The sequence below is a fragment of the Opisthocomus hoazin genome, chromosome 4 (genome assembly GCF_030867145.1).
Source record: "Opisthocomus hoazin isolate bOpiHoa1 chromosome 4, bOpiHoa1.hap1, whole genome shotgun sequence".
Classification (NCBI taxonomy): domain Eukaryota; kingdom Metazoa; phylum Chordata; class Aves; order Opisthocomiformes; family Opisthocomidae; genus Opisthocomus; species Opisthocomus hoazin.
The window spans coordinates 23443151-23470297 of NC_134417.1; the positions used below are offsets into that span (position 1 = coordinate 23443151).

At 51.1% G+C, this 27147-nt stretch overlaps 1 protein-coding gene across 4 annotated transcripts in view; it reads left to right on the forward strand.

The window, feature by feature from the left end:
- The window catches only part of PLD1 (phospholipase D1), an 81354-nt gene extending 55692 nt beyond the window's left edge, over positions 1-25662 (forward strand). For 3 of the 4 annotated variants that reach the window (XM_075418321.1, XM_075418320.1, XM_075418322.1), the window contains 12 exons: positions 193-306; positions 2356-2484; positions 2829-2947; positions 3088-3201; positions 9382-9492; positions 10223-10311; positions 13409-13522; positions 15351-15400; positions 16379-16513; positions 19188-19341; positions 19978-20092; positions 20655-25662. In XM_075418321.1, the coding sequence (XP_075274436.1) occupies positions 193-306; positions 2356-2484; positions 2829-2947; positions 3088-3201; positions 9382-9492; positions 10223-10311; positions 13409-13522; positions 15351-15400; positions 16379-16513; positions 19188-19341; positions 19978-20092; positions 20655-20879 (1469 nt within the window). In that variant the 3' untranslated portion in view covers positions 20880-25662. The remainder of the gene's footprint in view (positions 1-192; positions 307-2355; positions 2485-2828; positions 2948-3087; positions 3202-9381; positions 9493-10222; positions 10312-13408; positions 13523-15350; positions 15401-16378; positions 16514-19187; positions 19342-19977; positions 20093-20654) is intronic. The other variant, XM_075418323.1, reaches the window with a different exon arrangement.
- The last annotated feature ends 1485 nt before the right edge of the window (positions 25663-27147 follow it).

The window sequence follows — 27147 nt, forward strand, 5'->3', positions numbered from 1 at the left end:
TATATCTGCTTAGTGTAAAACCAGCCAGGACTTCAATTTGGTCCTTTGCCTGTTGGTCACTTGTAGTTTCAGCAGACTGACATCTCGTTTGAGCTCCAGCCACGCAAGGTGTCTTCAGACAGGAGCAGGCACCAGTGTAGCAAAAGTGGAAGTGTGTTTTTGCCGTGATTAGAGCTTCTTGACTTTCTGCAGGTTACTCTAACCCCACTAGAAGTCAACCGAATATAATCCAGAGTTTAAAGCCCCACCTGAAAATGTTCCACCACCACACTGAATCCAAACAGGGGCTTGCTGAGCCTCGCGAGGGTAAGTGGAGGAAGGCAGAGGTACAGACTCCTTCAGGCTTCAGCTGCCGATGTTTTCTTTTGCCTTGTAACGATGGTGAGAGTTAGGTTGGGTGCCAGGATCAGCCTTCACTGCTTGTTGTTCTCCCACCATCCCTAGCACCCCTCTGAGGACATCCTGGCAGAAGAGCCTTCTCCAGAAGCTTCAAAAACTGCAGCATAAATAAATAATAATTTAAAAAAGAAAACCCAAACCCAAAGAAATCTGCAATAATGACAACTGGGAACAGCTGAGGAAACAGCTCTGATTTAGTTGCAAGATCCTTTCAGCAGTTCGCTTCCTGTAAAGGAAGGGGCTTCTTACTGCAAATGGGAACTTCTGCACTGGGTATTGTAAAATAATCCTAATGCAGAAATACAAATGCAGACAGAGAGAGGAAACAACAAAGTGGCTGCTGCCAGACCTATGTTTGGATGGAGACTTGGGGGCCCCCCACTTTTCCCCCTTATTAAAATCAGTGAAAGCACATTCGATTGAGAAAGGAGTTGGGTGGTTGTGAGCACTGGGCGGTTCTGGTCTCTGGACCGATGCTGAAAGGGACTGTTTAAGTGTGGTACCTCATCGAGATGCCTTTGAGTTCTGGTACGGGGTGAGGTGCAGTTCATCAACATCTTCCTCTTGCTAACGTCTTCCTCTAAGGCCTTAATTGCCAATTATAAATTATTGGTTACAAAGTAGTGGCAGATGACGAGGAAGAGATGTGTTTGCTTCATGGAAATGAAGTGTGGTCTCCCCTGTGGTCACCTCATGCCGATTCATGAGTCGGTGTGTGGTCGTCAAAGCTCAGTAGTGTGTTTTGGCCAAATATCTCCACCCATTCCCATCTGAGCATGCAGAGTCAGTGGTTCCCCAGCTCCATCTGGACTCTCACTCGGAACTCCAGCTTCCCAGGGCAGCCGTGGTGCGCGCCTGCTGCATGGCCTTGCTGGCATGGCTTGGCTCAGCTCGGCTCGGTGGGGTTGCAGCACTGCTGGCTGGCCTTGCTTTGTGTGAGCTGGTCTCGTTGCCCTGCTGCCAATGTGTGTTTTGTGCTAAGGGGTTTTCATGGTTACCTGGTGATGCGGTTGGGTTAGGAGAAGGCTTCTGCTGTTGGCATGTTACTGTGTAATTATTGCACTAGTATTTGGTACGGTAGATGAAGGCAGCTCTCAGGGTCAGGAAATAATGCTAGTTGTTTATGGCCTAGGCCAACGTTTTTGGTTTTCTTAGGAGAGAGGAAAAAGAGTTCACTCTGCACCCAGTATGTGCTCTAGAAAAGGGATCGTTTTAGGAGGGAATATACCTGTCTACGATATTTTAGACCATTTTTAATCACCATCAATTTGGAATTTGGGATCCATTTGTTCAGCATGTAAAATCGTATCAAAAGATGACATTTTTATTTGGAAAAACAACATCAAACAGACAAAACCCACAATACTTAACGAGGGAACAGGACCTTTTTAATCATCTCATTCTAGTTAATAAAGACTAACTTCTGTTAGAGGACATACACCCTGCTATAGAGGCAAAAATAATAATAAAAAGCAAAAATAAAAAAAAAATAATAGCAGAGAAGTTGGAATTAGTTCATCAGTATTGTAAAATATGTAAAGTAGGTGATGTATGTGGTGTTCCTGTCCGTACGTCCACCAAGGGCAGTCGCAGCTGGGAGTGGACTGCCAGAAGGTAATATTGAGGTGTCATAGGGCTGTGGAAAGACAAATCATTATAGGGGGATTTTTTCAGTCCAATGTAGAGAGAATTCAGCATCTGCTTTTTGTTTCCATAACAGACTCCTGTATACAACCTGTCATGACTGTATAACAAATATTAAAATAGGGAAGAAAAAATGCTAGTATGCATCCTTTGAAAGGAACAGCAAAGCTAGGGAGAAAACAGCTGCAGCCAGCTGGGGCGGGCAAGTCCCCCCAACGCTTTTCCACGGCAGTGAGTCTCTCGCCAGCGGTGTGCAACGGACAGCCGTGACTTTGGACCGTGTCTTTTTGTTACCTTGTTTGCCTGTGACAGATAAAGGATCCATCCGCAGCTTGAAGACGGGTGTTGGCGAGCTGCTTGGGGAAACTAGGTTCTGGCACGGGAAAGACTATTGCAACTTCGTCTTTAAAGACTGGGTTCAACTTGACAAGCCCTTTGCTGGTGAGTGCCTTTGCGCCCTGGAAGCCATTACATTCCCCCAAACCCTCTTCAGCATCTTTTCAGTCGCAGACCGTATTTTTTCCTCCTCCTGAGCGAGAGGTAATGAGGCTGTTTTGGTTTGGCTGCTGGGAAGAAGCAGCAAAACTCTCTTGGAGAGGTTCTAGGGCCATGTATGCCGTTACGGTCCATGGACTTGGATTGCGGGCGATTGCGTGATAAATTCATCTGCACGGCCCTCGGTGCCGTGTCCCAGAAACTTCAGTTTGAGGAGGGGGGTGCCGCGCTTTCCCACATTCATGTCCCCTTTGTCTGAGGGGGTCCAAACGTGCTTTCGTGTCCCGTAGACTTCATTGACAGATACACCACTCCGAGGATGCCCTGGCACGACATCGCCTCCGCGGTGCACGGCAAGGCGGCGCGCGATGTCGCCCGGCACTTCATCCAGCGCTGGAACTTCACCAAGGTGGGCTGCGGGCGTCGCTGCTGCGGGCGTGGAAATAAAAACAGCCCACGTGCCCTCCGTAGGCATGCGTTTGATTGCTTTCTGTTATTCTGCTATGTTGCGAGCTCTTCAAGGTGTTTGTTTTTTTTTCCCCTGGGCAGATTATGAAGCCCAAATACCGATCCCTGTCCTACCCGTTCCTGTTGCCAAAATCTCAGCAAACTGCTAACGAGCTGAAGTATCAGGCGCCCGAGGCCGTTCATGCCACAGTCCAGGTGGGTGTCGGTGGTCTCCTGCTCACATACTCCTGGGAGAACTTGTTTTGCGTTTCCAGCAGGGAGTGTCAGTGCCTGACAGACGCTCTGCAGAACTTCAGATCCTACGATGAAAAACTCTTTATTTAATTTAACTCGCAGGATAGGTGGACAGATCCTCAATTACAATAAAATATTGTGACTCTTTGGGTAGAGAGGCATTCATTTATATCTCTAACTTTCGAGGCAAGAGGACCAAGCTGTGTGCAGTACTCAGGTTGTGGGAGCACCGTGACTTTGTATAGCTGTGTAATATTCTGGTTTTTTTTCTGCTGCTCTTCTAATTCCTAGCATTTGTTTTCTATATTTTGGGAAGAATCACAGAATCACAGAATGTTAGGGGTTGGAAGGGACCTCTGTGGGTCATCTAGTCCAACCCCCCTGCCAAAGCAGGGTCACCTACAGCAGGCTGCACAGGACCGCATCTAGGCGGTCTTGAATATCTCCAGAGAAGGAGACTCCACAGCCTCTCTGGGCAGCCTGTGCCAGTGCTCCGTCACCCTCAGAGTGAAGAAGTTCTTCCTCATGTTCAGGTGGAACTTCCTCTGCTTCAGTTTGTGCCTGTTGCCCCTTGTCCTGTTGCTGAGCACCACTGGAAAGAGTCTGGCCCCGTCCTCCTGACACCCACCCTTGAGATATTTATAAGCATTTCTAAGGTCCCCTCTCAGCCTTCTCTTCTCCAGGCTGAACAAGCCCAGCTCCCTCAGCCTTTCCTTGTAGGAGAGATGCTCCAGTCCCCTCCTCATCCTCGTAGCCCTCCTCTGTACTCTCTCCAGTAGCTCCTCATCTTTCTTGAACTGGGGAGCCCAGAACTGGACAGAGTACTCCACATGGGTCCTCACTAGGGCAGTGTAGAGGGGAAGGAGAACCTCCCTCGACCTGCTGGCCACACTCTTCTTGATGCACCCCAGAATCCCATTGGCCTTCTTGGCAGCCAGGGCACACTGCTGGCTCATGGTCAACCTGTCGTCCACCAGGACACCCAGGTCTCTCTCCGCAGAGCTGCTCTCCAGCAGGTCCACCCCAAGCCTGTACTAGTGCATGGGGTTGTTCCTCCCCAGGTGCAGGACCCTGCACTTGCCCTTGTTGAACCTCATCAGGTTCCTCTCTGCCCAACTTTCCAGCCTGTCCAGGTCTCACGGAATGGCAGCACAGCCTGCCAGTGTATCCACCACTCCTCCCAGTTTGGTGTCATCAGCAAACTTGCTGAGGGTACACTCAAGGCCTAATGGCTTGAGGTTGCCCACTGAATGTTTATCTCGGATCTTAGAACGGCCTGCCAGTCCCCCAACGCCTCGCTCAGATGGGTAGTGATCACCTAGAGCCCAGCATTAAGTGGAACCTTGGGGCTGTTGCTTTCTGCATTGAACAACTTCTGCATTTTATTATGCAGCCACTCAGCCCTGTGGGTCCTCTGCAGTTCTGCACAGTCAGCCCACAGTCTCGTTTGTGCCAATCATCCTCCAGTCATAATTGCCGAGATAGCTATATTTAAAACCCTGTTAGCTATATTGAGTGCATATATTGAATACTATTGTTACCCAGCAAAAACATAGACTTGTTGAAGAAGACAAAGTCAAAATAGTTATCCTGAGGCAGCAAATCGTTGTGTATCTCTGTGGATGAAAGATGCATGCAATAAGAGCAATTAGACCAAAGCCAGGAAAAATGCCTGCCTTTGCTCTTTGGAAGGAGTGGTCCGCCCAGATGAGAGCAACGCCTGGGGAAGCTCAGCGTAACAAGACACATTTTTCTGGGTTTGTGGGTTGCCAGGGCATTGTCTGCTCCTCCCCGCGCGGTGTGAGGGATCTTGTCATGGATCTCGGGCGTTCTACATCAGCCTCCAAAACAATGCTCGCAGCTTGTTGAGAAACAGTCTCGCTTCGGGCATCGCCATGCTTCCCCGTGGCTGCAGATGCCTCCCCAGCTGTGTCCGTGACACCAGCTTTTTGGGGAGTTTTGTTCTCATGGAAGCGAAGGGGCTTGTGCCCCCCGAGCATGCTCTAACCGCAGGATGAGTCTCAGCTGCTATATCATGGAATTTGCTGCAGCATAAAGTTAAGCTCTGCTGATCACAGAACTGGAAGCAGTTTCGAAAGGAGAAACTCAACCAAGCACGGTCTAGATCCACCTTGCTGTTGGTCCGTAGTGCAGAGCTGCTGGCTGAGGGCGTCAGCCCGTGGGAGAGGAGGGTGAGGCTCAAGCAGTGACTGCTTGATGCGGCATGCACCGGTGCTGAGTGGTGGGTGAGCTGGTGGAAAACTGGCCTCACAGCGTCGTTGGGGCATTGCCGATAAATCTTGTAAATTACTCATTTGAAACCGCCTTGCTCATATCTAATTTATGTCGAATTGCAGCTTTTAGAGACCCATCAGGGTAGCCCAGCCCTGCATGTGGCCAGATAAATGAAACTATATGACATTAGGCTGAAAACGTGTTGCGCTGCAGCGTACCAGCCTTCCCGCTGCGAGGGAGTGCTGCAGGGTAAGAGCGTCCGCAGCACCAAGCGCGGTGGGCGCGGTGAAGGGGGCTCCTCTGCCCAGGCTGGAGCACCCTGCCTGGGTGCAGGTCTCGTGGCCCCGGGCTGCTTGCAGCTGGGTGACGACCTCCGGGTGATCTCCTCGAGCTCCGAGGCGCGGTTTTGCATGCACACACTGTAATTTTGGCTGTCTCCTCCATGATGCCCGCACTGGGCTGGTTTCCGTCGATTCCTGGGTGACAGAAGTGCGCTGAGCATCCCTGAAGTCCCCACTGTGGGTCAGTGGGTGGCTCAGGCTCTCCTCCTGATGAAGGTTTCGGATTTGGCTGCTGCAGGAGAGGGGGGAAAGGGAGAACACCTGCAGCCTGGATCTGAACCTCCATTCCTCCCGGTTGCCTTTTTCTGCAGCTCCCAGGGCGCGCATCGGGGCGTCCCGGTGTGGCTTCTCCTTCCCTGCAGTCACAGGAACATCAACCTTTTGCCCACCCAGTACATTCGTTTCGGGCCAGAGGGCTGCAGGCGCTCGCGTCTCCTTTCAGTGGTACAATCCAGCGCGGAAATAAGCAGATACCCTGAAATCTTTCGCCAGCTTTTTTATCCAGAAAAACTAGAGCCAGATTCTTCGTGATATTGAATCCTTTGTCTGGCCAGCAGCTGAGCCCATGTGCTCCCCGTTTTGGTGCTGTGCAGGGACTTTGCAGGCAGAACTTACTGCCCCGAGGTAAAATCCAGCATCCAGGGACTGTCCTTGGCTGCGGGGTGATCGACGAAAGGCTGGCTGCCTGTTTTCTTGTTTCTGAGCTTGTCTGCGCATCTGTCTTCAGTTGTGGGCACATCAGAGGAAGGGAAAACACAAAGGATCTGCGGGGATCGCAGCGATGTCGCCAGCCTGAGCCACTGGCCTGTCAGCAACAGATTTTGACCTCATTGCACCATCTGGTTTTGCTCTCCTTTTGTCAGAGGAGAGGAGCGGGAAAGCATTTTTGGGAGGATGGGGGTCCCAGGAGCGGCACTGACAGGGGCTTTGCCCCGTGCAGGGAGGATGAGTGCAGCGTGCGTGGGAAACGGTGCGGAGGCACAGGCTGGGAGGGAGGAAAGGAGCCTGTCGGCTCCACGGGTTGGTCAGACGTGGTCTCTCATCCTCTTCCATTAGAACTTCTGGGCTTTGCTTGCAATAGCAGCATTGATTTTTGCAAGAGTCAAATAGCCGTCTGCCAAAGGCAGTGCCAGGTTTTTTCCATCTCTGTTTCCGTTCCAGAGTTTGCAGCTATCAGCCAAAGCCAGCGCTGCAAAAAATGTGACGTGGTGAGGCAATACCCAGTGCCTGATGTAAATGCAATGAAAATTTAATGCTCTGGCAATGGCTAAGGCCCTTAGCTCTTTGAAGTCTGCAGGAGAGCTTGTGTTGTTCAGCATTTATGCACTAGCCCACAGCAAACATCAATTTATTGCTGCAGTATCGGTTAAAGAAGTTAAAGGGGTGATAAGCCCGGCACAGCACTCGGCGCTGCTTTTGAGGGTCTTGAGGGAGAGGAGAGGAGAGGAAGGGGCATGGAGGCACCAGCTCTGCTTGGTAGGGGCTGTGCTGGGCAGCGTGTGGCCTTTTGTCCCTAGTAAAATAAGTTAGGTTTGAACCAGCTCACTTCAAATACCTTGCTGGGAAGGGTGAGATGTCCAGAAGTGTGAGAAGAAACATCAGCCCAGTGTGCAGAGGGAGCTGGGGTGCCGACGTGTGAGGGGTGCGGAGGAAGGCAGGGAAGGGCAGCTGGGGGACGTGCCGGGAAGCCATGGTGCTGGAAAGGGATGGTCCTGAGTGACGGTTCTGTTGCGTCAGGCGGCATCCCTGGTTTGGAATAAACCTGTCTCCTGGCAGTAAAGTTGTCTTTTGAAGTGAGGGACATTGGTGCTGTCAAGCTCCCAGTTCAGACAGGGGCATTTATTCCTCTGCATTTATTCCTCAGCTGTTGCTGCTGTAAATGAGGGTGTGGAAGTTCCGTTGTTCAGTGCAGGGCTCAGCAGTTTATCTTGAAAAGAGAAGTGGCTCTTTGGAGCATGGGCAAAGTTAACTAGCAGGGAGAGGAAGGAAAAAAAAAAAAAAGATTAAATATCATTCCTTTGTACACTTGGGAGCTATGATCTGCAGTGCAGCTCCAGACCACCTTTGCTGGAGGTCCCCAGCCCGCTGGGATGGGCTGCTTGGCCCCAGGTTCTCCCGGCGGCAGGACAGGAGGCAGGGAAGGGGCAGCGTGGCTGCTCATCACCGGCTGTCCTGGTGAAGGTGGAAGGGCTGCGAGCCGTGACGGCAGCCTGAGCTGTGTGTACGGAACAGTGAGCCTGCTTTCTGCCCAGAAAAGCTGTATTTCTGTCCTTGCTGATGCAAACAGCGGAGCTGCGTTCAGGAGCTCCGTCTGCCGCGGTGCAGTGTGACAGCAGAGCTCAGGGTGTCAGGGATGTCGGCGAGACAGGGAGAGCAACGTGGAGCAAAGCAGCTGGACGTGGAAAATGAGAATAAATCCGTTGGAGGGATTTCCAGGGAAAAATGTTGTTGAGCCCCGAAAGAGATCAGGATTTTGCACGTACTGGCACACACGTTTCACAGATCTTCGGCATTTGGATCTTGTCCTGTGCGTGACTGGCCCCGGGTGCTGGGATAATGGCTGCATGGAGATATTTTAAGGCTATTGTTTCAATGTTTTTTCTTGACTGTTTAAAGGCAGAGGCTAATCACCAGTAATCATTTCCTCTGAGCACATACCCTGCCAACACTGAATTAAAAACTGCATGTCCATCTAGGAGAACGTCACTCGGGGCATAGTGTGGCTGCTCCTTGGCTCCAGGCTCGGGAGTGGGAGATGCCGCAGCGTCTCTGGCCGTCGGGGATGGGGAGCTGCCTGCCGCGGGCATGGCTCAGCCCGGCCGAGACCATGAACAAAGGTTGCTTCTCATGCTGGTTTGGCTCTCTTGCACAAGAACTGTGGGAGGCAGGGGGGGAACATGCCCCAGGGATCTCGCGGTATCTACTTCAAATGTGGATTTCCAGTAAAAATTAATAAATAGTGTGGGCAGCTGAACTGCTATGAATTTTAAAAGTCATGTCATCAAAAATCAAATGGCTTGTGCAAGAATTTGGCAGAAGAAACAAATGACCTTGAGGGCTCAGGACGGAGACACGGCCTGCCTTATCAGGCTGACTGTGTAATTGTGTTCTGCCTGCTTGTGGGAAAAACGCGTTGCCCCAGAGGGAGAGCAGCTTTACAAAGGACTGCACGGGAGAGCGCTGATGGGGTGCGCGCCCCCAAAGCTTGGAAACGTAGGTTGGTTTAAAAGCAGTTTATCATGAGACCTTAAGCAAGAACGGAACTTCCGTGCTGCTTCTATCGCATCTAAAACTGCTCAGGTGGGAGAGGCGGTAACGCAGCAATGGGACAAGGCACTTATGTTTTTCACCAAAATGTTATTGTGCATTAATACTGTTTACGAGCATCCTTTCTCCTTGTTCCAAATGCAGTGTAAATGGTGAATGTTGCACGTATTACTGTACTTAGTGAAATCCCAACAGGCGAACGGTGCCAGGGAAGAGCATTGTCTCTCAAAGAATTCAGCTGCAACGCTGTGGTGTCCTGGATGGGCACAGCCGAAGGTGTTCATCTCTTGCTTTCCAGGTGATCCGTTCCGCTGCTGACTGGTCAGCCGGCATTAAATACCACGAGGAGTCCATCCACAACGCCTACGTCAGCGTGATAGAAAACAGCAAGCACTACATATATATAGAAGTGAGTGGCGATGAGGGAAAGCAGGAGGGTCCTGATGCTCTGGGCATGGCTGGCAGCCATCGGGAGGGTAGTTCTTCTTCTGGAGGTTTGGTCTTACTATTTTTATGTGTTTATATGCATGTCATGGAATGTGTCAAGTTGGAAAGCACCCAAAAGGCTCATCATATGGACATTAATACAGAATCTGCTCTGAATTTTTTGGGCTGTTTCCATTGACTTCAGGCTGTGCCAGCCTTCTGACCACAGAAGTAGACCTCTCCTTTGTGAACCTCTTTGCAAAATTGGCATCAACTTTCATGGCCTGTGCAGTATTCCTCCTGTCCCCTCCGTGGCTTTGCAGTGTCCCCTGTGCATGCCCGGACCCCCTGCTCGCCGGGCTGCTCCGCCGTCCGTGCAGCCTGGAGCTGCAGGGATCCCCAGTGTCGGAGCAATTCTCAGCGCTGGCTGAGTGGGGATGCTTGTTCTCCTCTTTTTTTCTTTTTTTTAGCCTCTTGTTAGGTTGTTCTTTACGTGAACTTTCGAAGGAGTGTGATTAATGAGGACCAATTCATTCCCCAAAAGAGCACAGACGCACACATCGTTTAATAATAATAAAAAAAGCATCAACTCAAATGGCACACAAACCCAGCTATCTGTAGTTGCTCTTGGTCTGAAATACAGCATGCAAATACATTTTTTTTTGTCGATCTCTGGCAGTGCCTGACAGTATCGTTGCTTGCTTTTCCTGCAGAACCAGTTTTTTATTAGCTGTGCTGATGACAAAGTTGTCTGGAACAAGATTGGCGATGCGATTGCTCAGAGGATTCTCAAAGCTCACAGGTAACCTGTTCTTAACAAGGCAATGAAAGTCTTCCAGGTGCAGTTATTTGGTGTGGTGCAAAATAAGATCTTAATGGACGCAGCTGTCCAGTAGCTTTTCCAACGCAGAACCGCTGTGGCCGAACATCTGCTGGCGTTTGCAGCAGGGAGACTCTTCAGTGGTTTCTTTGCAGCCAGGAACTGGTTTTCTGGGCTTACCCTGATGCAAATGTATTTTAACTATGGAATTTGTTTAAAAGCAAGTCCTTTATACTCTGACTCAGCAACACCTTTGCTCCATAGCCAACCAGCATTGAATTGTGTGGTAAGGCAGGTTAATGGGCGAGAAGGTTGAACTGGGATTTGTGGCTTATTTGAATTATTTCTAGAGAGGATTGGCTTCAAACGGGAGGAGAAAATATATTTCAAGGGTTTGACTGCAGGGTTCAGCTATTGTCTGGACAACTTTTTCTGATAAGCGCTGGAGAATATTTCCAACCTCCAGCCTTTGCAAGGGGACCATCGTTTGTTCCTGGATGAATCGAATCCAGCCGTGTTTTGGACAGTCCTGTTACTTGAGCGTGCCTGACCCTGTGTTAGCATTGATACCGCAGGTAGCGGCTCGTCTTCATGTTGGTCCTGGAGTCTGTCTTTGAGACACATGGATGGCATAGTCTAAAACTGTGTCCTGGTCTGGCTGGGCTGACGTACGGAAAACTTGCCGGGTGTCTTCCTTACGTCTCTCGTGCTTTTTCACCATGCCTGGAGGCGTTTCTTGCAATGGTTATTTTTTCTATATTGCAGTTGCCCAGAGCGATGCAGGGGCTGCTTTCCCACAGGTACTCTCTCCAGAGTCACAGAAATTTCCCTCCCTCTGGCACTTGAGCTTGAAAATTCCAACCAAGCCGAGACAGACAGCAGCTCCTGCCCCGCAGACGCTGAGCTGTGGGTGATGTCTGCGAGGCCGCAGGAGCTGCCGCGCTCAGAGGCACTGCGGCAAGAGGAGCACTGTTCAAACCGGGAGAGCGTGGGTGTCATCGGCTACGCACTAGCAACAGGGCAGAGTAGCAGGGTGGAGCCGCTTGCGATCTGCGAGCTGCAATGCACGGCCCTGACAACTGAAGGGAGCTAAGGATGAAGAGGCGGGGTGGGTTTTCTCACCCGGGGTGAGCGAGGAGCGGTGCTGGCGGTGCTGGTGTTTGCGTCGCAGCCTCGAGGCTCGCGGGCAGCCCACCGTGTCCCCGTGGAAAGCCGCTCTGGATTGCCTGTCCTGCCTTCGGGAACTGGTTGCCACGGGCCCTTCGTGTTGCTTTGCCTGCTCTTAGCAATGCTGCTGAGGTAGCAGCGAATTCTCCGGGTGATCTGCTCAGAAGTTCCTGTTATACAAAGTTTATGTAAAGGGTGTTGCTCTGTCCAGACATCAAAAAGTCGAGCACAAAAGGGAGTCACACTAATTCTGCAGTGACCCATTTTCAGGTGTGATGTTTGATCCACTCCTGTATTACGCCAATTTTAGGCCAATATTGTGCCAACTTAGTGACTCCTAACTGAATATAAGATTCAAATTCTGCAGACTCCAGAGTCTTGATATTGCCTAAGATTAAAAGATTAAAGTAAATAAGATTGAAAGACCTAAATGGTTTGTATCAAGCGCTCATGTTCCAAACTGCACTGGGAAAACAGAGTAGGCGACACACAGATGTTTAATTGTCAGTTAAGTTTTTTATTTAAGCTTGTCCACTTCTCACTTTTCTAGACTAAATATTTTCTACTAATATAATTAATAACATTCTTTTCTTGGTTTCCTCTTTTTTTCATGGGTGGCTCTTTAACTAGTTTAATAAACACTGGGCTTGGACAAACACGCTGCTTTTTGGGGAATGCTTTTGCTGTTAGATCTTTTTCATGATACAAACAGGCTTCGTTTCAAAGTCTTCTGCTGTGCTAGAGCTCCTGAGCTGTTTCTGAGGTCCCCTGACAAACTAAAGCTAGTTTACAGCGTGTAGCACAGCTATAAGGAAGCGCTGGTTGAAATTAAGGAAACTCAGGTCCTCAATGTCTCCCTCCCAGCTCAGGCAAGACCCCAGTTCTTTGCGATTCCCATGCCCTGAAATCCACAGAATCACAGAATGGTCGGGGTTGGCAGGGCCCTCTGTGGGTCATCTAGTCCAGCCCCCTGCCGAAGCAGGGTCACCTACAGCAGGCTGCAAAGGCACGGCTTGCTCAAGGAAGGAACACTTTGAAGGAAGTCTGCACGCTGGCTCATCTTCAGCCTGCTCCTGGGATGGTTTTGTCCTGATTAAAGTGTGTTTGCCATCTAGTGGCAGCAGCCTTCAATGGAGCATCCTCCTGCTCGGGGATGCAGGGCAGGGGATTGCCAACAGCCAGGGAACGTGCTGGCAGAGGCGATGCGCCTGGCGTTTGGCAGCAAAGAAGACCCAACGGTGGGCTTTCAGAAAAGCCCCCAGGCAGTGCTGCGACCTCAGCTTTGGTAATCCTGGCTCAGATCCTGGTTAGGGTGCGGTTTAGTTTGTGAACGTACAGTGGAACTGGGCTTTTGTAGGTATGGCGTGTTGATCGAATACTCACCTTCCTGAATGATCAATGTCCTGCGTGTGCCCAGAGCTTTTTCCACCTTGTGTGATGATTCTGACTTCAAAAAACCAGAATGTAGGGGGAACGTCGGGTTAGATTGTGGTTTTCTGCCTGTGATAGCTCTGTAATTTTTGCTGTGGTCTAAACCAGTCTGCACCAGTATTGGTGTGACTGGGCTATTGAGATGCTCAAAGAACTTTTACAGTGGCAGATGACATCTGCAAAATATTTAACCTGTCCTTGCACTTCAGTGAAAATGTGTTTCTTTAGCTTATTTTGTCGTCTGCTGAGAGGAAATTAGTCCTTCTCCCCCTGAAGGTCTGAGCTCTCGCTGAAGTACTGACGACAGGCGATGAAGGCCTGAAACTGGAAACATGCTTCACACTGTGCTCCCTTAAAATCTGTCTAGTGGCCTTGGATGGGCACCCAGTCAGTCAGCACAGGGAAAGTGAAGCCAAGGGGGCTCGCCTTGCACGAAGCCGTAACATTTGCAGGCTGATATTTCCCCAAACTGTCATTTCAGGGCAAACAAGCGTTTCCGAGTATACGTGGTGATCCCGCTGCTGCCTGGCTTTGAAGGAGACATTTCAACTGGCGGGGGGACCGCGCTGCAGGCCATAATGCACTTCAACTACAGGTACGGCAGGCAGCCCCGCTGCGGCAGGGCTGCCGGAGACCCCCCGCTCGCCGGTGCCCATCGTCGCGGCGTTGCGCTGGGTGCTGGCCACACCACTTGGGAAAGGAGAAGAAAACAGTTGGTGTAGCTTTCCCTTAGCGCTTCAGCTCGTTGATTCGTTAGCCTCCTCGGGATTTGCATTAGGAGGAAGGTGATGCTAGCCGAGCGGGGACATGTGGTGGGTAAAGCCTGGTGCTCTGTATGGGAAAATCCCTGCCTCTGCCCTGGCACGGCGGGTCCCCCAATCCCCTACACAACTCCCACCCCGATTCCTGACACTCAGCTGCTTCCCTTTTAGCTCATCAAACCAGGGCTTACTCACTCCCAAGGTCTCTACCCTCCTGCTCTGTGGTAGTGCTCTCCTGCAGGCACTCCCTCCCTCACAAAATCACAGCATCACAGCACGGCAGGGGTTGGAAGGGACCTCTGTGGGTCAGCCAGTCCAACCCCCTGCCGAAGCAGGGTCACCCAGAGCAGGCTGCACAGGACCGCATCTAGGCGGTCTTGAATATCTCCAGAGAAGGAGACTCCACAGCCCCTCTGGGCAGCCTGTGCCAGGGCTCCATCACCCTCAGAGTGAAGAAGTTCTTCCTCATGTTCAGCTGGAACTTCCTCTGCTTCAGTTTGTGCCCGTTGCCCCTTGTCCTGTTGCTGAGCACCACTGGAAAGAGTCTGGCCCCGTCCTCCTGACACCCACCCTTGAGATATTTATAAGCATTTATAAGGTCCCCTCTCAGCCTTCTCTTCTTCAGGCTGAACAAGCCCAGCTCCCTCAGCCTTTCCTCGTAGGAGAGATGCTCCAGTCCCCTCCTCATCCTCGTAGTCCTCCGCTGGACTCTCTCCAGCAGCTCCTTGTCTTTCTTGAACTGGGGATGCTGCCGGGAGCACGCAGCCCCGCGGGTTCATTAGCTGGGCTTTGCCTCCAAATCTGCCTTTTTGGCGGGTACTTTGCCTGGCTCTGCCCTGTCGGCCCCATGAAGGCGACAGCACCTTCCCCGCTGCTGTTCCTCTGCACCGGGATGGGTGGTGTTGGGGACGCTTGTGACACAGCAGGTCTCGTGGGCAGGACTGAGATGCAGTGGTGCCGGGTAGCCCTGTGCTGGGAATGGGGCGTAGAGGAAGGCGAAACGGCCCCAGACAAGGTGGTTTTACTGGAAAACTGCTGTGTTATGGTATGGCGGGGGCACAGTCAGTCTGCGGAGACCACTTGAAATCTCCCTTGTCTGCAAGGGTCCCACTGCAGGAGGATGAGTGGGGCAGGAGACAAGCAGAAGTGAAGCAGCGCGTCTCCCGAACCAGGCCCTTCTGCCTGAGCTGCCTTCTGCACGGGCAACCATAGGTCTGCAGCAATTGCCCATGGGTTGTTTTATTTTTGGCTTGAGATGCCGGCTGTGGTTTTTCCAGCCCAGCCGTGGTCACGCAGACTCCCTGACCTGGTGTGCTGCACGTGCTGACTTTCTTCCTTGATGTCACTTGACGTTCGGACCTGTAGCGCAGACAGTAGCAGCCCTGTTTGTGTTTATCATCCCTGCCGTGTCCTCCAGACGGCAGAGATGCTTCCCAGCTCCTATGCGGACTGGTACGAGATCCTTTAGGAAATGAGCAGTCCTTGCTGTATCGACAGTCGTTTGGGGGAAGGATGTGTGCTCTGGAAGCACCGTGTTTCTGCTGCTTGCGCGGGGTACTTGAGAGACATCTGTGTTTGCGGTTTACCTCGCCCGGTTCTGCTTCAGCATATGCCGTCGCCTGGAGTCGTGGTGGTGCTGACGGCTGCCTACCTTCTTTCCAGGACCATGTGCCGAGGAGAAAACTCAATTCTGGGCCAGCTGAAGACAGAGGGTAAGAGCTTTATTCCTCTCCTCTCTGTTGCTCAGCCTTGGGATGCTGCTGTTCGCTGGATACTGCTATACCACCGAAATCAGCTCTCCAGCTTCTTATTAACATGGGCGCACTGCAGCTGAGGCCTTCAGGCGTGGACTGGGGCATCTCACAGCTACGTGGTGGCAAGGTCTGTCGGGTCATGCAGGCCGTGGCCAGTTGTCAGGCGTCATGCTTGGATGCAGGCCTGATCCGGAGGAGGGGAAGGACCCCGGGGAGGAGCACGGCGTGGTTGCAGCTGCTCAGGATCGTGTTATTTGGAAAATGTCCTGAGCGGGGTCACGCTGCTGGGAGCGACGAGCCCTCAGCCTCCCCCGTGAATCCCACCCCAGAGTTTGTTTCTGGCAGTTGTTGAACACAGAGAGGAAAAACCTGCCTAAGCAGGACGCTGTTCCTGAGTTGCACCCTCGCCATGAGGATGCCAGCTTGAATTTGCTCTGCAGGAATCGGAGCACCATGAAAACCCACATACCACAAATACTAGGGGCGTGCATAATGCCTCATTCGTTCTAGGTCTTTGTGTAAGTCTGAACTGCAGACGAGTACGTGAGGATGTATTTTCCGTCCCGTGCATGGACAAAACACCTGCATCCAGCCTCGATTCCGCAGGATCTGCAGAAGAACGGTGGCATAGTCTGGCTGTTTTGAGATGTTTGGATCAATTGTGAGCACTCGCGTGCTGCGCAGGGGAGACTGGGGTCATTTCTCACCAAAGTGGAAGTATCCGAGCAGGCAGCAGATCAGAGCAGCGCAGAGAGCCCACAGGCAGCTTTTAAAGAATATATTTAAAAAAACTTATTTCCATTATCTGTTTATTATATTTTTAAAAAGTCAAAAGTGAACTGTTATTGGTGGGCCTTTATATAAAGAGAATCTTTTCTGTTTCCTCTCTCTTCCACCTCCTTCATCCCATCGTATTTGCTCTCCTTCACTTTTCAGTTGGAGACAAGTGGATAAACTACATCTCTTTCTGTGGACTTCGAACATATGCAGAGTTGGAAGGAAAGCTAGTCACGGAGCTCATCTACGTGCACAGCAAACTGCTCATCGCTGACGACAACACCGTTATCATTGGTGAGCGGGGGGCTTGCGGGAGGGGTTTGGACCACTCGATTGTGTCTGGATTAGTCCCTTCGCCTCTCTGCCCTGTGCTCGGCGCAGGCTGTGGTGCTGTGTGCTTTTCTATGTTGTGATTTCTTCCTGGTAAAATATTTTGCTGTTTAAAAAAACCAACTCTTAAATTCATCAGGAGGGAGGAAACGATTTGGAGGGCTGTCGTTCAATTTGTTTTTCTAAAATGGTTTTAAATCTCTGTGTAACAGTGAAGAGATCCCAGTGCAGGGAATATTGTCCATCTGTCTTGTATCAAACTCTGCTCTAGCAGGAGGACTTGTGAGACTTGTCATCTGTTCCTTAAAGAACAGAATGTGCCATAAAATTTGGAAGGTTTGGACAACATGTGTCATTTATCGTCTCCACTTCCTAAGAATGGGGAAATATGTTATAACAAGTAATAGATATCATTTCATCCATTTCTTTTACCATATTTATTATGAGATCACGAAGCAAAGACAAGAGACTTCAGGCTCAGAGTTCTACAGCACAGCAGCAAAGCAGAATTGTAGGCTGTTTCCTTAAAGAAACCCTTTTCAATCTGTTATACCAGCAACGAATAACAAATTGCCAAAGAATAACTTAATACCAGCTTTTGCAAGTCTCAGACTACTCCTGTCCCTCCCGGCAGCAGTTGAGCCTGTAGCCTGGGGTGGCCTGTGGGCAGGTTCGCTCCTCACCTTCTCAGGGGCCAGATCCCATCTCCAGTACAGAGGGCAGCTCAGGGGTGGTTTTAACATTACGGCAGGAGCAGTGTGGTTGCAACCATGATGGTCTGGGGGCCTGGGACAGCTCTTAATTTCTATTTTCTGTACCTGTAAACCTGAAGATGGATTTTTATACAGCATGGGCATCCGTGCTGGCTGATGAAGTGACAGGGAGCCAGTGTCATCCCTTTTCCACCCAGGAAAGAGGGGGTGTATGGAAATAGAATGCTAATGGGTCCACCATGCAGGAGGGTGGAAGGACGGAGTGTCCTTGCTCAGTTTTCCTCTGGAGGTCTTAGCTCCCCTTGAGTTAATTCAGTCAGTGGGAAGGCTACGTGGCTTACTAGTGCCCGGGGTCTCTTATGGAGCTGGGGGCTGTGTCTGGAGCTTTTTTTGTTGTTTGGTCATTTCTGTGGGTTGATGACCTGCTGACTCCTGTTGCTGGCTGCATCTTGCTTGGAGCTAACACGCGCTGTGGTGTCCCCCATCCCGCGCCTGCTGACGGCTGCGTGGGACAGAGAAACCTGTCTGGGGGATAAAGCCTCAGCTGGACCCGAGCAACGCTGCGGTGTCAGACCACGTGGGGGCTGGGGAGCTCCCACCACGGTGCAGGGTCAGGGCTGGAGCCACTGCGCGAGCCCAGCGCCCAAACCCTCACGTGTGCGGGGGCTGCGTGCTGGAGAGGGACCCCTCTCTCTGAAAGGCACAGCCAGAGCCATGCAGTAGAAATGCAATGGGAGGGGAAACTCCTGCTGCCCTCCGGCAGCTTTGCCGGGGGCTGAAGTGGTAATTTCACAGGGTGCGAGCAGGGAGGTGTGCACAGGACACCCGTGGGTCCCACCGCCGGGGAAGGCAGCCCCCCAGCACCCCTCTGGGAAGCACCCCTCTCTTTACTGGGGTTTGGGTTTTACGCAGCGTGCAGTAATGCTGCAGCAAGCACAGGGCAAGGAGTAGAGAAGAAACATCTCCCATGGTCAGAAGGGTCCCCAGAGCCCTGGGGTCTGCTCCTGCCTTGCTGCGTTAACAGGGACGGTGCCTGAGCTCTTGCATCTGCGGACATGAAAGTGTGGTCCCGGCAGGACAGGAGGGTCTGAGCTTTGGTTACCCACGGCGAGGAGATGACATCCCCCTGCTTAGATCCCCCTACTGAGTAACCCCTACCTCCAAAATGCAAATTAAAAACTTCCCCTCTTCACCGCTAAAGATAAGAGCAGATTTACCCTTGGAGCCCGTCCCACGTCAGGTAACTTGGTATCCAAACCGAATGCAGTGCAGACCTTTTGAAAGCTGTGGCATCCTTCAGCAAAAGCACCTGGGAAGTTACAGAGAGAGCAAACTTTTGAAAACGTTGGCCTAGGCTTGGCTACGATTTAACCTTCTTCCAAGCCTGAAGCTTTTGAAGCCTGTGAAAATTAGGGTGGGGTTTTTTCCTTCCCCCAAATCCTGGCTCTCAGGGTCGATGTTTCCATAAGGAAGCCCTCTGGTCGGGGTTTTCACACAGAATCCCAGAATCACAGCGTGGCAGGGGTTGGAAGGGACCCCTGTGGGTCACCCAGTCCAACCCCCTGCCGAAGCAGGGTCACCCAGAGTAGGCTGCACAGGACCTTGTCCAGGCAGGTCTTGAATATCTCCAGAGAAGGAGACTCCACAGCCTCCCTGGGCAGCCTGTTCCAGTGCTCCGTCACCCTCAGAGGGAAGAAGTTCTTCCTCATGTTCAGATGGAACTTCCTCTGCTTCAGTTTGTGCCCATTGCCCCTTGTCCTGTCGCTGGGCACCACTGAAAAGAGTTTGGCCCTGTCCTCCTGACACCCACCCCCAGCTGGTCCCACGTGGAGATGGGAGATGTGGAGGGTGGTGATGGAGGACATGCAGGAGCATCTCGTGTGGCAGGTGATGCATTGCTGGTGCTTCCTTCTCCCCCTTGCCAGGCTCTGCCAACATCAATGACCGCAGCATGCTGGGGAAGCGGGACAGCGAGATCGCCATCATCGTGCAGGACACGGAGACCGTCCCCTCGGTGATGGACGGGGAGGATTACAGTGCTGGGAAGTTTGCCCAGTCCCTCCGGCTGCGGTGCTTCAGGTGGGATGCACGGGGCTGGCCGGGCAGCGAGCGGGCATGCAGGCAGGGTTTGCTCAGGTTTATGCCTGCCTGCAGCCTTTGGAGCCGGCGGGGCTGCTGTGCCTGCTCAGGCAGCGTCACCTGGCCCGGGTTTAGCCCAGGGTTTTGCTGCTGTTCCACTGACGTTTGCCCTTCTCACACCGCTCCTGTCCTCAGCTCGGCAGCTTGACTGACAGATCGTTTTGCTCAAGGATTTTGCTACGAGAGCTCATAAACAAGACAGTGATATTTTGCCTCCAGATCCTGTTTTCCCACACTCTTAATTTTGGATGGCAGTGTCTCTTTCTAATGGAAGTTTCTTTGCTCGGAGCAGCCATCTGGCCCACAATGTGGCCGTGTTTTTCATTAAGACCTTATTCTTCCACTCCCCCTCCCCACTCTGTTTCCCATCTGGACAGTTATTGCACGGGGAAAAAGGAAAAAAAAAAAAGGAGAAACTCGGTCAGCGTTAAGGCTGACGGACTATGGCGGGGGACGGGAGTGGGAGGGCGCTGGGAGCACGCAGGGTTCGGCAAGGCAAGTTTTCCTTCCGTGGCATTTCTCGGCGTTTCCCCGGTGCTTCAGCCTCTGTCAGCATCGATCCCTTTGTCTTCTCAGGGTTGTCCTTGGCGGCTCCGATCTCAATCCGGAACACAAGGATCCCGTCTGCGACAAATTCTTCAAGGAGGTGTGGATTTCCACGGCGGCTCGCAACGCCACCATCTTTGATAAGGTGAGGTCCGCGGCGCCTTTCCCCTCCCTCCTTCCCGCGCGGAGGCTGCAGATGCCAAGGGGAGAAGCAGCTTGGGGAGGGCGGCAGGTCCAGCTCCTGGGGTTGGGCCTTCAGAGATGCTTTGAAGGAAAGAGTAGTGTCGGATGCAGGAGCTGTGAGCAAGAAACTGGAGTCTGTGCATCCTCAGAGTGTGACAGCAGCCCAAGAAGGCGACAGTTCTCATGTCTCCGTTTGTTTGTATCGGCTGTAGCTCCGCTGAATCGCCGTGATCTGCTTACTGCTTCTAGCTGGCCACGGTCTAACCAGAGTAGAAGCAAATTTTACTTCTCATTTCTAATGAGCATTTTTAGCGATGAGAAAAAGCCTTGGGGCTTCTGGTCTGCCTGCTCCAGCCGTATCACAGATAGGCACGCACCTCTTCCCTCCCTGTTCTCCAGGTTGTTAATGAAGTCACCCCCATCCCAGGGAATTGGTGTTGGGTGTTTTCGGTCTTTCTTGGGAGCTTTGCATTGCGGTGTTTCCCCGGCACTGACATGCCACTTCTTCTCTCTGTTTTGATCAGGTTTTTCGATGCCTCCCCAGTGACCAGGTGAATAATTTAACCCAACTGCGTGATTTCATCAACAAGCCCAAATTAGCGAACGATGACCCTGTGAAAGCAGCGGAAGAGTTAAAAAAGATTCGTGGGTTTTTAGTACAATTCCCCTTTCGTTTTCTGGAGGAAGAGTACTTGCTTCCCTCCGTCGGAACAAAGGAGTCCATGGTACCCATGGAGGTTTGGACTTAAGAAGACGCAGACTGGTTGATGTTTTAAAGTCTGGCTCTCTAGAGACAAGTTGATGAACGAAACGGGGTTTCAGAAAGCTTTTTACTACTAAGAGAGGTGGAAAAGATCTCTGCCAAGCTAATGTGCCTTTCTTAAGGATTTTGGTGGAGGAACTGGAAGCAAATCGACACTAGCAAAGGAGAGGAGCAGAAAGTCTTGGAAATTATGGCAGATGAGAAGTTTATCCTCCGAGGAGTTACTTCTTACAACATGTTCTGAGCACCTGAAGGACGCAGGCCGCGTCCTAGGGCAGGAAACAAATCGCAATCGATGTCGTTACTGCTGCCAGCTGTGTACTGTGGGTGCGTACGTACCGTGATCGTGCTGTGGCTGCGCAGGAGTCGTGGGCTGCGTGCGCTGCTAAGGCTTTCGGGTATCTGTGCCTTGGCTCGCTGGAGTCCCCCCCATCTCACCCTGTCGTACGCCGTCGGGGCACGTCGTGCGGTCGGGAAGTGCTGCTCAGTGCTGGCCTGGGCTGCCCTACAGCTGGCCAAGAGTAGGTGTTTCGCTTCTGAGATGGAAACAGCCTAACAATCTTGTACCAGAATCAGTATTTCAGTCTCTTCTCCCCTCTGAGGGGGCAAAACCCCCTGTTTCTGCACAGCTAGAGCAATCAGCATTCCTCGTACGCAGCGCGGCGCTGGCTGGGTCTTGGCAAAGGGCAGCCTCGGTCGAGCTGGAGGTGCTGGAAGTCGCTGGAGTTTGCCGGCCTTTGCAGAAACGCAGCATGTCAGTTTGTGCAAACTGTGCGTGAAGGCTTTCTCCAGAAGAGGAGCAAGGTTTAAACTCAAGCCTTGGATCTCCAGCACTGCAGGAGAGAGAGGCACGGCGTGTAATGGGACAGAAACTCGAAAGCCAGCATGGGCCAGACGAAGCTCTGCACTCTGGGTCCTCTGCTGGTGCCTGTAGATTGCAGTACGTTGGTAGACTTTCTTCTCCATCCCTATTTAAAATAAAGGAAAGGCCATTAAGCTAGAGCTGAAGCCGTGCTCAAACCGAGCTGACGTGTTGCTCTCTAGATGGGGTGAATGCGAGGGGCAAGGGAGCGGTTAGCAGAGCCCTGTCTCCAGTCTGCTTTGCCATCAGACCAGCCACAATCTTGAGCTCAGTCGTGCAGGACATGTCTGCCCAAGCACAAGTAAAACACAGCATGCACAGTCCTCTTTTCCATTTCTGTAAGACAGTTTCCAAAGATTATTTTGCATCACCGTGCAGCGAAGCAGCAATTTGATTCGGCATCCCTGGGCAAAGCACCACCACTCCTGGGTTGGGACCTTGCATGGTGGATGCCACCCTGGGTCTTTATTCCACCCTGCAGTGAGCTGAGTCTCCCGGTTTCATGCCCAGCTCCATCTGCAGTCCCAGGAGAGGTGTTCCCTGGCGGCTGGCAGTGCCGTGTTGGGCACTAAGAGATCAGGCCGTTAGAAACGGCTAACGAGGGTCGGATCGGGAGAAGTGGGAGGCTGAGCTCCTCTGCTGCCGCTGCGTCCGGGGGAATCCCTGTGCGAGCTGGGTTGAACCTTCTGCCCAACTCTCCTTGGTCAATTGCTTTAGTTCATGAGCAAGTTTTATTTTTTTTTTTCCTTTTCTGGCTCTTCCACCAGTCTCACCCGTTTTTTAACTGGAAAAGAATCACTCCGGTCACCTAGCTATCCCCGAAACATAGCTGGCACCACATTTTAGCTGCTTGCCTTCCGTGTCTGCAGACCTGGAAACAGGCACCAGATAATCCTCTGCCTGCTGCATCACCCGAGCGAGGAACAGCCCCAGACGTTCCTGCAGGGCAGCCCAAGTCTCACCCCTTCCGACAGTTCCCACTCTTTTAGGCTCGTGTTTTGGAGATGCAGTTGCCCATTATGCTGCTTTCTGGCTGGGGCATCTGTGGCCTAGTTAGCCGGTTGGAAGCGCGTGTGCAGCCTTTTATGTGATGGGCTTTGGTCCAGGGGGTTGATGCTTTTAGCTGGCATGCTGTAAGCAGATAAGTATTTTCCCTTGATTTTTTTTTTTTTCCCCTTAAAAAAAACTGACCTGGGGTCACTCCCTGCAGAGCCAGAGCAATATGTGCCCCGACCATTTGCAATCAAGAAGCGTCAAAGGTGTCTTTGTTGTTCCACGTCAGTGCTAGTTCAGAGCTTTTCTCTCCTGAAATGTTTTTAGCTGGTTTAGTTTGAACAAAGCTGCTAACTTTAAGCAATTACAGCCTGTCAGCGAATCACTGTCAGTCACACAGGTCTGTATTCATAGTTGAAATGGAAGCGTTCAACCCTGCCACTTGTACGCGTGAACCTTGAAGGGGTGCAAGACTCCTGTCATCTTCTAGGTGCTCTTATTGTCCTCATCCCCGTATTAGCAAAGTTTCTTGTAATCATGAAATTATCCTTATATTGTCCTTTAAGGTGGTAGGGAGCTAACTGCTGGGGCTTCATAACTCCAGTGGTGTTAAGTCCCCCTCTGCCAGGCTGCTTTGGGGCAAAACCACCCAGGTTCTGCACCACTCTGCCCACCCTGTGATGGCTGCTGGTCCCAGGCAACACAGCAGAGCCATGGAGGAAAGTTTTCACTGACTGATTCTGTATGGAAAGGTGCTAATTAAGAAGGTCTTTCATTATTAAAATAGCAGATGGGCCTTACATTGGCTCTCTGTCCAAGAGGAGGTTTGTCTTGGTGGGAACGGAGGAGCCGCACAGAACATCCCTTGCCTGTGTCAGTGCTGAATTCCCAGTACTGGGAATTTAGTAGCGTTCAAATGCCAGCAAGGTGTGCAAGGCAGGCTGGGTGCAGAGCAGGGAGCCCAGCGTCCCCAGGAGCTCATGGGGCCACAGACCCCACCGTGGGTCCAGCACTGTTCACCCTGAACAGGGGATGGGGCTGGAGCCGTCTCCAGTGAAGGCACGGCTCTTCTTCTCACCCATGGGTGTGCGGTTCAGAGCTGGCTCCTTGGGGTTTATTTCTTATATTAAGAAGCCTGTGAGGTTGAACATCTTGAGAGAGAGTGAATTTCTGCACCTAAACAATCACTACTTCTTAACCCATAACACCAGCATGGGTTTGCTTATAATACCTTCAAACTGGAGAGGATCGCTCACAGATACACAGTACTGTGACAGCTGATGTGGAGTCAAGCACTAGCAAACCCAGAAACATGAACTGCTTCTGGTGGCATTGATTTGTTAGAACAGGCTCAGACTTTATTTTGTGGTTCAACCTGAGTAGAACCCTTTTTTTTTTCCCTTTAATTTATTCCTTAATACGTGCCACTTTGAGAACTCACACTCTTTACCATATCTTTTTAATAGTCTGATATTTTATTATATATGTTTTGTTGTATAGATGTTGGACTGGGTAAATGTTTCACTGTACAATTAATGCATGGTTTAAAAAATGAGGGATAAAATATCATATGTAAGAACTTTACTAAAAAACCAATTTGTAGGCGAACGATGCCAGTGCTCCATGGCAGATGCAAAGTGCTCGGCTCGGTTTCTGATCTTTTGGTTTCAGTTTGTCTCCTGATTTGCTGTGACCTTTGCTGGGTTAAACCCCAGACGCTCCGTTTTCCTTTCTTTCCATCAGGTTTCACAACGTGATTTCGCAATCCTGGTGCTGTCCTTGGGGGAGACCTCAGTGTGGATTTTGCCTAGCTGGGACCCTGGCAGTCATAATTTACAATATCTTCATTCCTTCCAAGGAAACACCCATGTACAATCAATTTCAGACACGGTTTGCTGTTGTTATTTCAGTGTAACAAGTCTTTTGTGCACTTGTAGTTAGGACAGTTGGCGGGGGGTTGTAACCTGTGCACAGGCGCTGCGTTTGCGGAGACGTTGGATTTAAGTCTGAAAGGTCCTTTAGGTTAATGCCATTTCCTTCTCCTGCTGAATGTAGAGACCCAAGTCCACGCTGGTCTAAACTGAGACCTCCATCAGCTGCGGAGCTGGTTTTCTGGCAGAAAGGACTTGGTCTGTAGGATGCAGTGGTGGCCCAGGTGAAGAAGGCAAGTGGTCTCCAGGCCAAGGTGTATGGGTGGAGGCTGGCGTCTCGCGGGTGGCCCGCAAGGTGTGAATACGCTCTCGCATTTTGTGGCACTCCTTCTGCAAATTGTTTCACATGAGCAGTCCCTTCTGCACGGCTGAGATCCTCCTGAAACCAGGTGCTCTGCAGAACTGAGGTTTCAACCAGGGGCGTGACGCCATGGCAAGTGAATCAAGTTAAGCATGCGAAATTAAGGTGTATCAAAGTGGAGCAGACCCACAAACTGTACATTGACCACTGAATGCAATGATCCTCTTGGGGGTTTCTCGTGTTTTTTTTTATTTCCCTGCCTGCTTTCTTATTGTATTTTACAGTATTTGTGATTATTCTATTTTTAACCTCCCAGTGTGTTTTGATAAAATCTCCTCCGTGTAAATAATTCCAACTTGCCTCTTTCCTGACACTTCAGAAATGAGAAGAAATGTCGAAAGTCACAGCTCTGGGAATGTGGTTTTTTTTATTAAACCGTGTCTCTAGCTAAACTAATGAACGAAAGGAGAGCTTCCACTCTGGGTGTGAGCACAGGTCTCCGTGCGTCTCTACCTTCTGACGGTGCAGTGGTGAACACTGAATATCCCTTCTGTGAAGGCTGCTGGAACTGGGTTTTGTATCCTTGTTTCTGCTAATGATCGCTTTCCTTTCTACTCCGTTTGTATCTGGTAAATGAATGTGTATTAATGGACTGAAAATACAACCGATCGTCACATCGAAACGTTTGGCTTTGGTCTCGTTTCTGCTTGGTTTGGGGATTGTGGCCGCGTCCTTCTTGCGGGCTGAGCTCTGCCCTTGCCTTGCGCTGGCGGTGCTGCCCCAGCAGCTGAGACGGGATCGGAAAAGGCCCAGAACTGCGATAAAAAAGGCTAGACTTGAGTCGTTTGGGTTCTCCTGGGAGAGAGAAATTGCTGAAGTGAAACAGCGTAGAAAGAGAAAATTGGACTTCGTAAAATAACTAAATTTTTAAAAATCCTCTTTTAAAGGAATGTTAATAACCCAGAGGTGTTATGAGAGGCACAGACAAAAATGATCTGCCACCAAAATAGAATCAACTTGCCACTATCCCTTTTAACTTTCAGTAAAGGAAATTTGGAATAGAGAGAGGAAAAACCAGATTACTGTTGTCCTCCGGGGGCAGAAGAGATGAATAAAGCAGCAGTGGCATTTCCAAGCTCTCTTGCAAACTGAAAACATATTAACTTCTCTGTTTCTTAGGTTTTCATCTCCTTCCTCAAATGCCAAAGGGCTCTCCGCGTCTTCAAAACTTCCAAATCCAATCTGCGCCCTTAACAAACACAATAAATGAAGACAACGGAGCCGGGGCTTCAGGGCAGGGGTGCGTTGGTGCGGGCAGTGGCTGACCGACACCGTCGCCTTCTGTTGCCGCCCCGACAGCTCGCCACTCACGACGTGCCTGCTGCATTGCGCTGCCGAGGCCTCGCGAGCGGGGCTGGGAGCGACGCGGGGAGCTGCCAGCCCTCCCGGCATGGGCGGGAGGGCGATGTGGGGTGGCTGACCCGAGGTTGGCAGCCGTCGCTGCCGGCGTTGCTGAGTTTCTGTGCTAGCAGCACGGAAGAGCCACGGTATCCCCGTGTGAAATTAATGATGCCATGAAAAGCCGGAGTTGAAGACTCAATAGTTGGAAGGCTACTAAGTGGATATTCTTAATTACAGCGCCAGGCACATGGGGGATCTCTCCTCCAAATGTGTGCGCTGAAGAGACACAGTTACTAGGTATTTATGCTGTGTTAACTTACATATTAATTATATTTCCAAGAGCTGCTTATCATAGTAATGTTTTTATCCGAGAACTCATTAGTTTGATGTCCTTCAATCGTTGGGGGTCTGGAGATCATCCTGCAGGCTCCTTCTCTCTGTAGTTTGCATACCTGTTCTCCCAAGGCCTAAAGGGATTATTCAGGAGTCTCTTCCCAATTATTCACAAAGAACCAAGACTTGCTTTGGTTGTGCGATGATTCTGACCACCTAAAGCGATAACATCCCCTAGATGTGACATTTGTTACATTCACAGGTATCGTTGATGTCGAACTGGAAGTGGTCCTGAACCTGGAGAGTTTAGGTATCGGTGTGTAGGATCCCTTCCCTTTCCTACGCGATGTGGGAGCCCAACTTGACGGCACTGTTGCTGCTTTTGCTGTTTTCCCCTCTCCTACGCGTCAGCACGCAGCGCTTTTACTGGGCG